The sequence below is a fragment of the Saccostrea cucullata genome, unplaced genomic scaffold, assembly GCF_032062105.1.
Source record: "Saccostrea cucullata isolate Sc308-1 unplaced genomic scaffold, CSIRO_AGI_Scuc_v1 ctg14127, whole genome shotgun sequence".
NCBI lineage: Eukaryota > Metazoa > Mollusca > Bivalvia > Ostreida > Ostreidae > Saccostrea > Saccostrea cuccullata.
The window spans coordinates 1-17,402 of NW_026920705.1; the positions used below are offsets into that span (position 1 = coordinate 1).

At 32.9% G+C, this 17,402-nt stretch overlaps 1 protein-coding gene across 2 annotated transcripts; it reads left to right on the forward strand.

The window, feature by feature from the left end:
• Nucleotides 1-1,011: 1,011 nt before the first annotated feature.
• LOC134256156 (solute carrier family 28 member 3-like) lies at nucleotides 1,012-16,918 on the forward strand. Of its 2 annotated transcripts, none has more exons than XM_062738779.1 (13): nucleotides 1,012-1,220; nucleotides 2,298-2,436; nucleotides 2,777-2,919; nucleotides 4,336-4,574; nucleotides 6,179-6,320; nucleotides 6,899-7,090; nucleotides 7,675-7,836; nucleotides 8,172-8,297; nucleotides 8,643-8,773; nucleotides 11,131-11,299; nucleotides 12,610-12,786; nucleotides 13,063-13,243; nucleotides 16,776-16,918. In XM_062738779.1, exons 1-13 carry the CDS (start codon nucleotides 1,212-1,214, stop codon nucleotides 16,916-16,918), a joined length of 1,953 nt encoding a protein of 650 aa, XP_062594763.1. In that variant the 5' UTR covers nucleotides 1,012-1,211. The 2 variants fall into 2 exon arrangements, with proteins under 2 accessions (XP_062594763.1, XP_062594772.1); XM_062738788.1 differs by lacking the exon at nucleotides 1,012-1,220 and adding an exon at nucleotides 1,662-1,694.
• Nucleotides 16,919-17,402: the final 484 nt, after the last annotated feature.

The window sequence follows — 17,402 nt, forward strand, 5'->3', positions numbered from 1 at the left end:
CCATACCTATCTGTTTCTGAAAATTAAATATTATTATGTTAAGCAGGGATATGCAAAAGATTATAAATATTAAATCCTGTAGATTCCATGCATATGCACAATTGAGGATTGGAATGAGGTACTTTTATATACATAATTATGTATTCAATCTAGTATTCCCGAAGTGTATGAATGGAAACATTATCTTTGATAAAGACATTAATTGTGACTTTTGAATTTAAAATAACAAAAGGGTGTTTGTGGCTATAAAACTGATTGTAAATCCAGACAAACTATATTGATTTTTTTGTTATTTTTAGAATGTTAATCGTATGTCCTTTAAATGCACCGATTAACTGATCACAAGTGAAGAATCATTCATTGTTGATTCCTTAGGTGTTACAAATATCAAAATAATATATGTCTGTAGCAAGGATTATAGGCGATCAAATCAATAACAGAAATAAAGGGTACAAAAGGGCAGGGTGTTTATCGTAAAGTATATACGTGTAATCGTATTGTAGTGTATACGTGATTCATTAAAATCCATCCTTATTTATTAATCTGCATGTGTATAATAGACCATAATTTCGTTCTTCGATCTCAATGAAACTAAACCCTTAAAGTAAACACCTTAAATTTAATCAAGGTCAGAAATGAATGAACTTGGCAATGCAGCCCACATACAAACGGATAGCGACATATATTTTTGCCATTTACATCTAATTATTTCTTCCAAAATGACTAATATTTCGGTAACTGTCGGTAATCTTTGTCAAAAAGAGCACAATTGACAAGGGTGTCTGAACCGAGGAAGCTTCAAAGTTTAAAATTATTACAGGTCTGCTAGGTACAATCAGTTTTAAAGTCATTGAAATTGTTTGAAATATTATAATCTTGAAAATGTTGAAGTCTGTCAATTTTTTTTATCATGAGAAAAATTATTTAAAAAAACAATATTCCAGATTATTTCAAAAGGAAAAAAATTCTTTTTAAAGATTTGAAGCGTTTCAAAAAAGCTTTAAAGATATTGCCAAAAATGGAATGTCAATTCAGTAAATATTGTTAACTGTTAAATCCTTTTTCACAAATAATGTGATCCGCCCCCACAAAACCATCGTACCGAGAAAAGCCGATCATCTCCGAGTCACACGATTGGTTGTTTACATTTATCGATTCGAGGGAAACACAAAACCGTGAATGAACGTACACGCGGGACGTGGAAACCAGTGATGAAAGAAGTAAGTTTTTTATGCTTATTTAATTATTTTAAAATTTCATTTAGTTGAATAATATTGATTTTAAGGTTACTAAATAAATTCCACATGTCGGATTTTCGTTAGCTGTTTTAGATCGCTTGATTTTTCACGAAACATGACGTGCCATGTGCATATGTGGTAGCGAGAGACAATCCCAAATCATGTGTGAAGAAATGAAATGCCTTTATTTCCTGTTAGATCTAATATTGTTTATATGCTTAGCGATACATTGATTAACACCACGTATGTTTACTAAGCTACTCAATACTTGCTTCAAGTATTTGTTATTATAAGAATTAGGTTATTCATTCATTTTTTGAGTTATTAATAAAAATACACTGACAATGGATTGGTTGCATCATCAAGAGATTAAGCGTGGCGCGCTTTAACGCGCTTTCGTTGCGCGCTAAAAAATTGCATTTCCTTTCTAGGAAAGAGAGGGAAACACAACATCGGGTAAGACAAAGAAAAGGGTTTATGTTTATAGAAAAGAAAAAAATATACTTTTTGAATTTTATTTTAATTTTATCAAATTCAAAATTAATAAATCGAAAAAACTGTGAAATATAATATGTGAACTTTTCTTTTACAGACATTTTAATGTGTATGTTTTTAATTTAGAAATGCCATTGTACACGTACAATGTTCTTCAAACCAGATTATGGCATGATGTATTGAATAACAACCTATAGCTAGGCGAATAGATGAATTTAATATTAAGTCCATTATGCTCGTGAGGATACATATCATAATTTTTTTGTATGTCCATAGTATGTGAAAGCCAGAAAAAATTTAAAACAAAAATAATTTTTACAGTTTGACAAAATTCAAATACACATTCTAAATACGAGTTTTTTATTTGGGGGGGGGGGGGGGGTTAGATTCGTTGAATGCTGCAGAGAATGCAGAATCTTTTGTTGAAACATTTATCATTTGTTTATGATGCATTCTGAAGAGTGGTAGATTTCCTTGTTAGCCTCAATTAATGTACCAATTTATGTATTTATACTAAACTCATCAACAAAAGTTCTTTAGACCAGATATATTAATTTTTTTCAGGATTCTAAAATGTCAAAGCCCTTCATCTCCTCCACCCCCATGAAGTACGAGAAATCTGACGCCAGTTTACTTACGACGTACACGGAAGTTCCGACAGACGATGTTGTCCCAGAGGGAATTTCACTATGTATCGAAAAAGGTTTGTCATGTTGTCCCCTCCCCCCTTAATCATTTTCTCGAAGTCTTTTGTGGTTATGTAATTCAGTACAGAATTTTTTTATTGAACTGTTGAAAGTCAGGTTGGCTCTGCAATTCATTCTTTCAGTACTAACTAAACATAGCATGGTCTAATAATGTAATCAAACCATAAGGCATTTAGTTTTGTATGCAAAATTTTGTTGATAAATAAAAAGTTTCAGGTAAAAAAATATGCACTTCAGAATAAAACTTAGCTCTATGACTTGTAACAACTTTTTTACCTTTTGGCTCTCTAAAGGGAGAGAACTCTGCATATTTTCTATATTTTTTTCCCCAAACAGAGAAAGGAGACATCAATGGAACAGCAGACAGCAGCTCTATATTGTCCTCTGAGGACAGCAGTAACATGTTGTTTAACAGCTTTGTCAAAATCCACAGCGGGGCCTCCAACTTCTACAAGTCTAATCATTCCCACATCAAAATGGTAAGTAAGACACTATACATATATATATAAAAAATGTTGAGGTTGCTTATCCAGGAAGTTAGGGCTGTTAAAATTAACATTAACTGAGATACTAATCAGAAAAGGGGAATTTATAATGTGAAAGTTAACATGTCTACAAAAGTTAAAATGTTGAGAGAAAATAAAAAAAAATTATAAGTAGTAATAATAACTTTAATTTGAAGTGTAATCAGTAAATGCTAGGGATGTCAACGAGTACCCGGTTAACCGGGTACTCGATCGAACGTCCGAGTATCGAATACTAAAATCGGTACTCGGTTACTCGGATGTATATTTTTGAATATTTTTAATCTTATTTATTAATGCATTAAACAATCTGTTTTAAAACGTATAATGCTCATTGCACTTGTACATACAGTAATTAGGGTTTACTACGACTCTAAATGACCGTTATCGCCTGTGGCAGTGTTTATACAGTAATTATCGTGACCAATTACCTGGGGTAGCTGGCTTTTCTCACCTTCGGCTGCCTTCTTCCCTTATTTTTTGTTTGGCTTTATTACTTGTTTTCACTGAACATCGTTTAAGATCCATTATGTTGAAATAAATTAGATAATTTTGTCAATTCTCCGAGAAGCCGTAAATTCTCGGGAAAAGAGCGGATGATATTACACGTGTGATTGTTGATATGGTTGTGTTTGATTACCTGCCAATACAACTGGTTGAAGGCAAAGACTTTAAAAAAAACTAATGTCCATCATTGAATACCGTCCCGTAATACCATATAAATCTCGGATCGAACAAGTGTACGAAAATCGTAAATCCGCTCTGTTAGGAGAACTTGATCAAGTTCAAGTTGATACTGTACGTACTGTAGCTCTGACGACTGATACCTGGTTGTCAAACGCGACAAAGAGTCACATTACAATTACGGAGCAGATTATTTTCTTAAGCAAAAACACTGTGAACATGCAACTTATGATTTTTTTCTTGTGTTTTCTGATAAATAAATTGAATTTAAAAAATTGTTATATTAAATTTCGTCGGGCACGAAGTGCTCATCATTATTACAACAGAAATACATTTACGGATAAGCCTTCTATCAGTGCATCTGGCTTTATTTCTACAAGAGTTTACAATGTTTTACAGTTTTCAATTTACTTTTTCATATTTATTTACACTTTTACCGAGTACCCGGGTACTCGATCGGAAAAACGTCCGAGTAACCGAGTATTGAAAATTGACCGATTTGACATCCCTAGTAAATGCTGAAACATTTAGGAAATTCAGAAATATAAATTACTGGGTTTTGTAATGATATTATTTGTACATTAAGACATTCTATAATTTTGACATCTAATGCTGATTCTATAATGTTTATCTTGTGTACTTTCAAAAGTTTCCATTGTTAATCAAATTTATGATTTATACTTGCAGGGGGTATATGTATCTTTGAGTGTGTTGTACTTGGCCTACTTTGTGGCTGCCATGGTGATCACACACCAGTCACAGGTCAAGGACCCTACACCTCTCATTGCTATTACCATGGTGACAGTGACCTGTATCGCTATCTGGCTGGTGAGGAAGAAATTTGGAGGAAAGATCTCGGAAAAACTGGTCTTCCCCCTCGCCACTGTCCTTGATCAACATCAGATGCTGGTCAAGGTCATTCAAATGTAGGTCACAACATGCATGTGTGTGTGTAGTTTTAGAAATTATTATACGCCCGTCTTAAGACGAGACGTATTATGTTATAGGCTTCGTGTCCGTCCGTCTGTCCGTCTGTCTGTTAGCTTTTTCGTTTCCGGCTCATAACTTTAATACTACTAGGCCTAGGATTATCAAACTTTGTCATCTGATGCGTCTTGGGTAGAAGGTGTGTCGCGCACAAAAAGTAGGTCGCTCTGACCTTTATTTAAGAAGTTATAGCCAAATATGGAAAAATCCTTTCCGGCCCATAACTAGAAAACCATAAGATCTACAATCATCAAACTTGGCCAGTTTATGCATCTTAGGTAGAAGGTGTGTCGCGACCTATTTCAAGGTCACTGTGACCTTTAATTTAAGTGAATTTTTAAAAAAAAATGTGTCTTTTTACTATTCATTTACGCATTCCAAGTAATGTAAGAGTATTGCACTGTTCTTATTAAAAAAGTGTTAAATCAAGAAAATACTTATTTTTTTTAAGCATATACTTGACAGCAATCTATAACAAATATAATGTATGTCAGAGAAATCCTGCCTCTCCCATGAGTGTAATTATCAAGCACTGGTCAAGAAGAATTTTGAAAACAGAAAATTGCATGTCAAATTAGAGAGAAATTAATGGGTTTTGAGTGCGAGGAGCTAGCATTGGTGTTATCTATATCCCTTGAGTATTGGGCAAATGGGTAAGCCTGTTTGATTAAAAATAGCTCTTGTTGACTAGCTTAAGTTTTAAAATGAATTTGATGAAAAGTAATTAAAACTAATTTGATATTGCATAATAGACTAATCTGATATTATGTAATATTATTAATTTAAAAACTAATTTTTTGGGGTGGGGTGGAATCAGCACGTCCATATGAATTACATATCATTAAATCTCAATCAAAAAAAAATCTTTGAGTATTTTATTAAATTTATAGTAGATAGTGCAGACCCATTCATCTCTTGGTAGTAATGAGTAGACAAGCATCCAGTTAAAGATTAATTAATGAGTTCAATGTAGGAAGGCTAGCTGTCTCAGTCGCTCTGATTAAGCAGTGACCTTATCTGTACCCTTTGGGGATTAGACAGAAGAACTGCTGGTCAGTTTATAACATATGTCATTTGATAGCCAGCCTTTTCTTTTCAAAATTAATTTGGTATAGATTAAGTTGTTAAGACTAATTTGATGATGGGCATTTGACAAGGTCTAACAGAACCAGCACAGAAATCTATCAGTGATGTAATATTTATTATAATTGATGCCTACATCACAGGGGATGGATAAATATTTTAAGGAATGGAAAAATCATCGAAATCTTAGAATCAAGGTTGATGTGATTTTCTTGCACCTAAACTGTTCAAGAAAATTGTAATTTTTTGACGGGCGTATCATGCTGTGGCGCGGCACTTTATTAATTTTATATGTTACGAGATTACCTGTTTATAAAGAAATCTTGATATCATAAAAAATATATCAACAGTACTAATTGTTCCTGTCAAAGTCAAAGTTTGCATACTGATATGCTTATTCAAATACATTTGTAATGAAATTCCAAATAAATATATTTAATTTTGAATTGATTTTTTTCAGTGTGTTTTGCATTCTATTGGTTGTTGCCGCCATTGCCGTTACAGCTTTCTCGGTTTGGGATCGCCCCCGGAATCTGATCTCCATCTGTGGTTATGTCTTCTTCCTGTTCATCCTCCTCATCTGCTCCGCCCACCCCACAAAAGTAAGTCACACCCACATTAGTTACCCACAACCCACAAATGTAAGCTTCTACCCCATTAGCATGATAAAAGTAAGCTTCCAAACTACAAAAGTAAGCCACTCCCTGAATGGTAAAAGTAAGCCACCCCACAACAGTAAGCTCCCACCCCACAAAAGTTTTTTGAACATACTTTATTGACAATATATCAGAGGGCTTGGACAAAGTTTCAAAAACTTCGATTGTCCTCTCCCACAAAAGAAAGCTCCACCCCACGACAGTTACATGTAGCCCTCGATCACCCCCATACCCTCCAATAAACAATTATTGATCGGTATAAAGACACGTATGGGAGTGCCTTACTGTTAAAATTTTGTTGGGAATAACAGAATTATTGGTGTTTTAGCAGTCACTGAATGAACACAATATTTTAATTTTGTAACTGGCAGCATACAATGTACTTCTGAAAGTATGCCTTTCAATAGTACTCATATTTTGTATCTACAAATATAAAAGTTACGAAAAAATATGAAAATGCTTGTATAGATGCATATCCACCATTTTGATTGATATTTATGTCAATTACACATTTTCTTGCCTAGGTAAATTGGCGACCAGTATTTGGAGGGTTAGCCCTGCAGTTCTTTTTTGCTGCTTTGATTCTGAAATGGAGTGTTGGTCAAGCAGTGTTTGAGTTTTTGGGAAATCAGGTTCAAACCTTTCTAAGTTTTACCAACACAGGGACCAAGTTTGTGTTCGGAGACAAATACATAGATCACCCATTTGCCATGATGGTGGGTATTTATTGAATTCACATTTTTATTATATTCACATTTTCAGTGTTTTCCCATTTTTATTGTATTCAGACATTTTTATTGTCTTTTTTTTTTTTTTTTTTTTTTTTACTAAGAAATATTCTTTGACAAACATGATTTTTCAGATTGAAAACATAATTCATTTTTATTTTCAGAAATATTTTTCCCAAACACTCTATCCTTTTTTAAGAAAAGTAGACTTTGATGCTCTTTGATTTAACCATATTAAACAACCCCAATTTTATCTTTTTCATTTGTAAATTATGTCAGTTCAAGGAAAAAAGTCTCTTTGCCAAGTGAAAAAAATCTTGAAATTTAATTAGTAACTATTAATACTTTATTGATACTTTCAAATTCAATAATTTTTGATCAAAGTTTGCTTCATCCTTTTGTTTACACAATCTGCTAGAAAGTTGTCATAATTAACAAATAAAAAAAAATTGATAAACAGGGAGTTATTCCCCTTTGATTTAGAAAATCTGTTATAACTGATAGTTATACATTTATTCAGTCTAACTTTCTTTAACTAATTCTATAATGTGTGATATTTTTTTCTTTTTAAGGTACTACCTGTGATTGTGTTCTTCAGCTGTGCTATCTCCGTGCTGTACTACATAGGAGCCATGCAAGTTGTCATCAATAAGATTGCCTGGGTTATGAGAGTCAGTCTAGGTACATCTGCACCCGAATCTCTGTGTGCTGCTGGCAATATTTTCATTGGACAAGTAGGTTCCCTTCCCTTTGAATTTTCCACACAAGATTTATATTCTGATTTTATTTTTAAATATTTTTTTCTTCACTTCCTGGAGGAAAAAAATGCAATTATGGTCAAACTCGTCACTTAGCTAATGCTTATTCTGTAGAAATTGGCTGGGATTAGACAACACTTGGGATCAGACAATATTTTAAACAATTGATCATACTGAAAAGTTAACATCATATTAGGCAGGATTTTATTACACACAACATCTCGATTAGACAAGTTTTACTGTACAAGAAAAAAGTCATACAAAATGTTGATACTTTGTATATATGCTCTTCTGGTTTACTCTATTTTTAGACGGAAGCCCCTATCCTGATTCGTCCTTTCCTGGCCTTGATGACAAAGTCGGAGCTCCATGCCGTCATGGTTGGGGGGTTCGCTACCATTGCGGGGGGAGTACTAGCTGCTTACATATCATTTGGAGTAAGTACAAGAATATTTTCAGCTCATTGAAACAACTTTCTGATGGACTTTTGTAGGTCTGAGAAACGGCAGGTACTTTTTATGCATATTGAAATGCATATTGAAGTATATATTCCAATTCCTTATGTATTCTTGGAAAAAAAGTTTTGATGTGGAATTGAAAGATAGAAAAATATAAATTCTTTACATATTATATTCCATATACTAAGACTTGTAAAAATGACATTATAAATGTTCTTTTAATCATTATGGTACACAACATGTACATGTATGAAGTACTTTTGGCTGTAATAATTTTTATACAATTCCCAGTCTCAGCAATGTCCCGTGTTATTGACTTTATAGGTATCAGCTGAGCACCTGTTGTGTGCCTCTGTGATGAATGCCCCCTGTGCCCTGGCAGTGTCCAAACTCTTGTACCCTGAGACCGAGTCCAGCAAACTCAGCAAGGCCTCGGACCTTGACAAGGAGGAAAAGTATGGGCAATGTTAGAAAACTTTATAATTGGAAGATCAGTTTCAATATGTAAAATTCTCTCCTTGTTTTCTTCACAAGGAAAGATAACTTTTGGCATTTTGAAAAGGAAGTGTATCCATGCAGATTTTAAACAAAAAAGTAAAATTCCATGACTAGGGGAAAGTGTTGATATTTCGGACACTTCAGAATGCTTTTTCGGATATACTTGGCATTTACCGATTAATATAGGTATGCTATACACCGTTCGATGCAGAAAACCTTCCGCTTCTTATTTTCGTTGTACATCGGCTCTTTTCTTGAGATAATATCATTAGTAAACGCATTTAAACAGTATCAGGTAGGAGGTTGTAACTTCGGACAGTGGTGTTGTAACTTCGGACACACGGTGTTACAATGTCGGACAGTGGGTAAAAAAGGTATTGCTGGCTGCTGTGTCGCACAGATTACACGATGGTCGTGCTAATTACAGCAGGGAACTTTGACTAGCTTTTGTCGGGATATGTATGCAATAAAATATAAAATCTTTTCAGTAGAAAAAAAATTGTATTTGCCGCAAAAATTATAAGTAGCGTGAACAATATGTAGGATAAATATGTGTAGCAAACACACATATGATATCCAGATATATAATAAAATTATTTCATTTATTACTTTCTTCACATTTGTTTCTTGGGTTTTTCTTCTAATTTTTTTCTTTCAATGTTATTTTTTATTTAACCAAAGTAAATTTATTTAAAAAAACGATATGAACACTGATTTTTTTTAACCATCAAAGTACTAGACTAAGTATATCGTAGTCTGGTAAAAAAAATTCTAAGGTTTTAAATGAAAAAAAAGACATTTAAGAGAAGGATATAAATCATGCTTCAGATGCTCAATATGTATATATTTTCTCAGTGTCAGATATTGCTTGACATCGGGGAATAAAAAATGAAAATGAGGAATTCGAAAAGAAAAACCCACCTGAATATCTTTTGCCAGGTAGACTAGCCCTAACAAATACATATGTATATAACATCTACAGAACCTTGTGGTCAGGTAAATTTATACATGTATAACCATGAGTCAAAGTACGTTTTCAATTTATATTTAAATCCAAATGTTTTTGTTTTTTTTTAAATTTGATTAATTTGGGGATGGCATTTTTATTTTTGTGGAACTGTAATACATAAAAAAATGTTTAGTGTCTGAGAAACCCATTTCAAATGAACATCTTAATTACATGTACATTATGTTGCATGTTTATTTTTTTTTAAAAAAACAATTAATTGAATGGCATAATTAAAGGGGATACGTAAATATCATTTATTTTTTGTTTAAATTAAATGATGTGAACTTTGTAAGTAGAAGGCTTTAAAAATATTAAGCACTGAACACATGTACAGGTATGTTACACTGGCAGATCTAGAGTCAATCCCCCCTCTCTCTCTCCCTCTCTTTATCACCCCCCCCCCCCTTAAAAAAAAATGGGGAAAAAAATAACACAATCATTTTAAAAGTTCATTTACATGTTTTAAATTAAAAAAAAAAAAAACGAGCTATGGTCAGTAATGCAAGTTTATCGGAATATATAAAAGGTCTAAAGCCAGTAATGGGTCAAATTTTAGTCACGTTTTCTGTGTCTCATAGAGGTGTTGTAATTCCGGACACCTCAATTTCGGTTAATTATTTGCATTTACAAGATAATTCTTTATGAAATATTGAAGAAAATAATAATTTCAATGGAATTTATTCACATTTATAATTTGTATAAATAAATTTTAGCAGAAAAACCAATTATCTTAACCGTGCGCCATTTTGCCTGTCAAACTGAAAGTAGACGGATATTAGCGTCATCCACAGCAGAGTCGGTGAAGGTCATTTATTTATGGCAACAAGTCGCACCTGAGTTGACACACGCAAAGATTTTCTTTGTAAACCATTTTGTAAATGTATTATCTACAGAAGTAAGTTTTAATATCATAATAAATAACAAAAGAGAGAAAGTTATAAAGCTCTTTATTGACTGTCCGAAATAACACCCCCGTCCGAAATAGCAACACTTTCCCCTAGTTTTAAATTTCAGAATAGAAATAGGGTAAAAAAATGTGTCAAGTTTAAAATTAATAGCACCTAAAAATTCTTTAGTCACTGTGATTTAATGGCACTTTTAGTAATTTATAGTACTCTTAGTAGTTTAATAATTAAGAATGCTTTAAATTACTTATGTTACTTTCAGTCATCTATGGTACTTTTAGTAATTTGGGGTACTTTAAGTAATTTTATGTACTTTCAGTAATTTGAAGTACTTTCGGTAATTTGAGGTAATTTTGGTAATTTGAGGTACTTTAAGTATTTAAAATTTATATTTTCATAGGACAGAGAGGAACATCTTGGAGGCAGCAGCTGCTGGTGCCTCGTCTTCCATTAAACTGGTGGCCAACATTGCCGCTAACCTGATCGCATTCCTGGCTATGCTGGAGTTTGTGAATGCCGTTCTCTCTTGGTTTGGTGGCTTTGTAGGCTATCCCGAGTTCTCATTCCAGGTAGGTCCAGGTATAGATACAGTAGCGCTGGGACCTGTGAAACTACTTTACTATAATATCTGTCATTCTTAATATCTGTATAAGGAATTCATTAATTTGTATAACTGAGTATCCAAATAACTTTGCTGAACAGTGCTCCAAGTTGCGACTAAAACGGTCACATTTGCGACCAAAAAATTGGTTTTGCGACTAGAAATTAAAATAAGTCGCATTTTCGTGACTGAGAAAATTTGGGCTGGCAACGTCCATCTTTTTATGATCGGTATCGAGATTTACATTTTCAAGATTCTCTATCAAGACAATGTTTGAAGATATACACTTTAACACACTTTACAAAGCGTCGTATGGAATTGGATCACGTAATTTTATGACAGCGTGCTATAATAGTTAAGTTTGATAGAACCAGAAACGTATATACATATCGTCTCTGAGAGAATGGCATCCAAATGTCATAAACTTTCTAGAGTTTCTCTGACCTCGTTATTAAAGTATTTGGTCAATGGCTTGCATATCACAATTAATTAAGTGTTTTGGCGGCATTGATAATGACTGCGTTATGGGTAAGACACTTAGTAGTAAGTAAACAGGTAAACATGATAAACAATATTGGCAAAGTCCTGTCTCAACAACTGTCAAAGTTTTATTTTCTTTTGATTAAACTTTAATTCTAGGATCTGATTACGTGTGTTCTTCTGTGTACCATACAAAGGGTGGTTGTATTTAATAAAAATATATCCTTCAACTAGCAAAAGATTCTAGTCACAGTAATCAATAATCTTTGATTTAATATAAACATAACACATGTGGATGTTAGTTCATTGTTTTAATTGCGTTATTCACGTTTTCATCATGGCGAGTGAAAAATTTGTTAATGGCGACCAAAAAAAGTTTTAGGTCGCCATTTAGCAACCTAAAAGTAAGTGCGACTTGGAGCACTGCAGTGAATCCATTAATTCACAATATCCGTGTTCATACTTAACAAGTTTTACTATATAGACACAGGATTTGATAAAATTCCCTATTGAATTGGTGGAATTGAAGAACATTGACTTAGATAAATCAATACTTGATCTGAAAATTTTTTTTAAAGAATTTTAAACAATATAAATGTTCATTAACATTTATAGGCAAGTCTTTTTTTTTTTAAATCATTTTCTTTAATGAATTATAAAAAAAGTTTTGCAGGTTGAATTTTGCATTAAATTATTTAAAAAATGAGTATGTTAAAACAGTCAAAAAATGAATATAATAAAAAAGTTGGAATTCTATAAAGTTTTACCATATTATAATGTTATGTGAATGCTTCCCAGATGATCTGCTCTTACGTGTTGATGCCATTGGCGTACTTGATGGGCGTAGAATGGAAAGACTGTGGCATTGTGGGAGAGCTAATCGGAATCAAGACTTTCCTTAACGAATTCCTTGCATATGGAGAATTATCAACATATCTTACGAACAGAAAACAGTGCATTGGCCATATTTTGGCAGTGAGTATATTAACTTTAATCTTTTACACTGTATTTTTAATTTTTTCCTAAGTTTGCAATATGAGAAGATATAAAAAATTTCTTATACTTGAAATTTTCCTCACAATCAGAATAACCCACAATTTCATTTCTATTTCTTTTAAAAACAGGCACCTAATGCTCTGTACACAGGCACTTGATGTTTATAGATATTTTTCTTATCACCTCCTCTTGAGTTTTTATAAATTATTAATAATTGCCATAATTAATGCATTTTTTAAAATTTGCTATTTTCAGGTACGATCAGAGATCATAGCCACCTATGCCTTGTGTGGATTCGCCAATCTGAGCTCTATAGGGATCCAGCTAGGGGCTCTGAGTCCCATGGCGCCCAGCAGGAAGGGGGACCTGGCTCACATTGTACTGCGAGCTCTGTTAGGAGGGATAGTCACAAGTCTCATGACAGCTTGTATAGCAGGTATTGCCAACTCTGAAATACTGTAAACCAACTTTTATTTGCAACAACTTTATTTCACAATTTACTGGGGGTAATCTAGTTTGCGATGATTAATTTTCGCGATCGAGGCTTTTTTGATCTTTTGTTAATAGAAAGAGAGACTTTAAGGACCGGTTCATGGCGAGAAATATTCATGATGACGAGGCTCTAGCGAACTATGCTAAATTTTCTCACACACAAATAAAAGTTGGTTCACAGCAATGTTTAACTATACTCTCCCAAATCAGAATGAAAAAAAGTTGGTCAGTGGGTAGGTAGGAAAATTCTCCTCCCAAGAAAAAATCATCATTAAAGCTGAATTTTCAGAACCAGTGCAACTTAGTTTGGGATGTGTAATTCATAAAATTCCACAACATCGTAGCAATTGATTATTAAGAAAATGAAAAAAAAAATGAATAAAAGATAGCGAAAATGTTTTAGTTTTAAGGACGCTATTGCACGGCGTCACGTGATCACGTCATTTGGTGAATAAAAAAAGAATATTTGCTGCAACTATTTCCGGAATAAGGAGCGTCATATGTTTGCGCTCATGACAAATGGGGTTCAAAGTAGAGAAAGTATAAAATATTAAAGATTGTTACGATGCACTGAGAGTGCTGGTGAGCGTTGATCATATTTTTTATCTACGTGCATGTTTTACGATTTGACACGTCTATCTATTGTATATCTATTAACATTGAAATCTATTTCATTAAAAATAAATTTGATTTATTTCTTGGGGTTTGTATCCTCATTTTAAAATTAGAATTTTATTTAAGATTGTTGTGTATCATAGGATCTTACGATGGCGTATTAGTGCCATTTTAACAATGTAGAATTTTTTTTTAAAATCGTTTGTACGATTTAGTAAATCGTTTGTACAATTTAGTAAATCGTTTGTACGATTTAATAAATCGTTTGTACGATTTAGTAAATCGTTTGTACGATTTAATAAATCGTTTGTACAATTTAGTAAATCGTTTGTACAATTTAATAAATCGTACAAACGATTTATTAAATCGTACAAACGATTTAAAAAAAAATTCTACATTGTTAAAATGGCACTAATACGCCGTCGTAGGATCTACATCTGTGTATAGATAATTTCCAATAAGAGAATCAGACGGCGTGATTTACTAGATACATGTATAAATATTGATGAACGAAGGCGATTTTGATAAACGTGTTACGGCGAAGACTACTTATGCCTAGAAGACATATCTTTAAAAAAATATCGCAGAGACTTTTTTTTTCTCCTATAAAATCTTTAGCATTTTCAGCAGTGACATTGACCGTGTAAACATTGAATGATCGTCGCACATATATTGTAAACGATTGTTGTAAAATGTTTTATGCGCCGTATTGAAACACACTTCATCTGAAAGAATACCAGGGAAAATATGTACATAAATAAATAAAAGAAACATGTGAACTCATCATGCTTATGGGAATACATTTGAAAAATGTTTTATTTTTAATCACATGAACATGAATATAGATGTTTCACTCCAGCATATATCATAAAGCGACAGAAAGTTCTTTCAATCAATGATTATTTTTTTAATCAAAACAGTAGATCTATAGTTTTGACGTCAATTGTGACATTATGACGTCACAATGGAGACAGCGCTCATCCATGTAGAGAGAAAAAGAAAATTTTTAATGTACTTACTTGAAAAGAATCGGAAGGAAAAATATGTGTAAATGTGAATATTTAGAATAATTATTACTATAATTTGGCCAATAAGATTATTTATGGATGAATACATTTATTTAAAAAAAAATGTAATGCAGTTACAAGTTTTATAAAACTACCTCTTTTCATTCAATGTGTTCAAATGTCTGAACACCCCACCCCCCACCCCCTATTCCAGGTCACTAAGAAGAAACATCGCTGAGTGTTCAAAGTATGAAGAATAAGGCCTTTGAGGACTGTGCACTGGTTTTTAATATATTATTTATTTATACTGATATAATGACAAAATGAATGTTTTGGAGATGAAAAACTGAGTTTGAAAAAAGAGTTATTACTTTCGTGACCACTGTCGGTGATAATTAAATCATTGTGCTTCACATATAAAATGAGCACCAGCCCAGATTTTCAGAGGAAAAAGAATTTATTTATCTATACATATGGCCTTTATTGTCTTTAAACAGATTATGCATATTTAAGGTCCAACAACAAACCATCATATGAAAATCTGTGAAATCTTTTAATATTCTAGGAGGGGGGGGGGGGGGTACTGAAATGCGGGTAGCTTCAAAATTAATCTGATTACCTTACTTCATATTTTAACCATAAGTCACTTATAATGACTATTACAGCATATATTAGTTTTGGGAAAATTCATTGGGTAATTTTTTGTCTAGACATTAAAAACTGCTATTGAGTTGAAAATATTACTGCAAATTTACAATTAATACTTCCCCCCAAAACAATGGCATTGCTACATTTATCAATAGTTTCCGAAACAATTTTTATTTTCAATAAATATAAAGCATATTATTAAATATCTGCAGGGAAATATTAAATTTGCTTCAATTTTGTTGCGTGTATGGCAATATAAAACATTCACCTCATATAAAATATCAAAAGATTAAAAAATGGTGGTTACCATGGCAACCATAACTTCCTTATAGCGAGCGCAGCGAGCGTCGCGAAGCGACGCTCGCGAAGCGAGCTCAATAGACTAACGTGTATGAACAGAGGAAATTCGGATTGAAATCTGTACATACGTCAGCCAAATTTCTCTGTGCAACATTCCCAGAATTCCTGCACTACCCAATGTCCTTTGCGCGAATAAATCAAAAATAGTAAAAAAAATTAAAGGAACATTGTTTCTTACCGAAATTGTAACGAAATGATTTTGCCTTACCTTATTCAAAAAAATACCCCTATGCCACAACACCGGCCTTCACCTTGCCCTTCGGAAATGATACAAATGACGTCACCGGAATCTTACGAATTTTGACGAAGTTATGTCGGTTGCTTCCGTGAAACTCGGAAAACATGTTGCGGTGCATAGCAACATGGTGGCTAAAACATAGCAACAACTTACTTGAAAAGAACGATTTAATGCAATCTCTTTTCCATAAAACTAGCGTTTGCGTCCTAAGTCAACAGAACTTTTTATCTGACGTCATACTTTCGTCACTTCAACGGTTCGGGTATTTCCGATTTTGTCGGAAACTTCCGAGAAGTTTGGAATCTCGATCTCGATGCTTGGGAAATTATTTTTTTTTATTGTTTTGTTTTATTCTTTTTGCTTTCTTTTTCTTGAATGTTAGACAGTACATGTGTAGGTTTATGATAGTAAATAAACTGCGCTCGCCCCAACGGTCACACCGTAAAACATATTAAGCCTGATGACCATGCTTGATACTTCGATATAATGGTATCATTGACATTAGGAAGGTTATATGTAAAAATGAGAAAAATTCATTGGGCAGAATTTTTTCACGGACCCGTGCGATCCTTTCCTTAAGTATTCATAAAGCCATTTCTTGATTTCAGGGCTTCTTGTCCAGGAACCTCTGGTACATCTCGGTTGTCTCAACTCCACTATTGTCAACTCAACCACGACTCCTGTGATGAACTCAACATCGTCCTTGACCTTTGTGACACGCATCATTGAGCAGACAACTTTATCCGTCTGATAATAATTTAAGGATAGGCATCTATATTATTTTCCTATGATAACGAGTCATATTTATTTTTTAAACAATATGCAGCCATATTTATTTTTTTTAACAATATGCAGTCATATTTACTGCATCCCAATATCAGGCAGCACCATATCTATTTTTTACGTTAGATAATTGATGTATATTGAAGAGATCCAAATGTGTATGACACAATGAGAAAATAATAACGGAATTAATGTTACTTGATATAATATTTATTATATTTTAGCATATCATTAATATATGTTGGGGAGGTACAAAATATTTATGAAATCAAGAGACTATTATAAAGAGACAAGATATGTTCACTGAAATGAATTGAGATTCATATTTGTATCCTATAATATATTTAATGTATACAGTCAAATGTTGTTCATATCTTGAACTTGATGGAATCAAGAAAAAACTTAGAGATTCCTAAAAAGTTAAGTTTTTAGTAGATAAATACTTTAAAAGA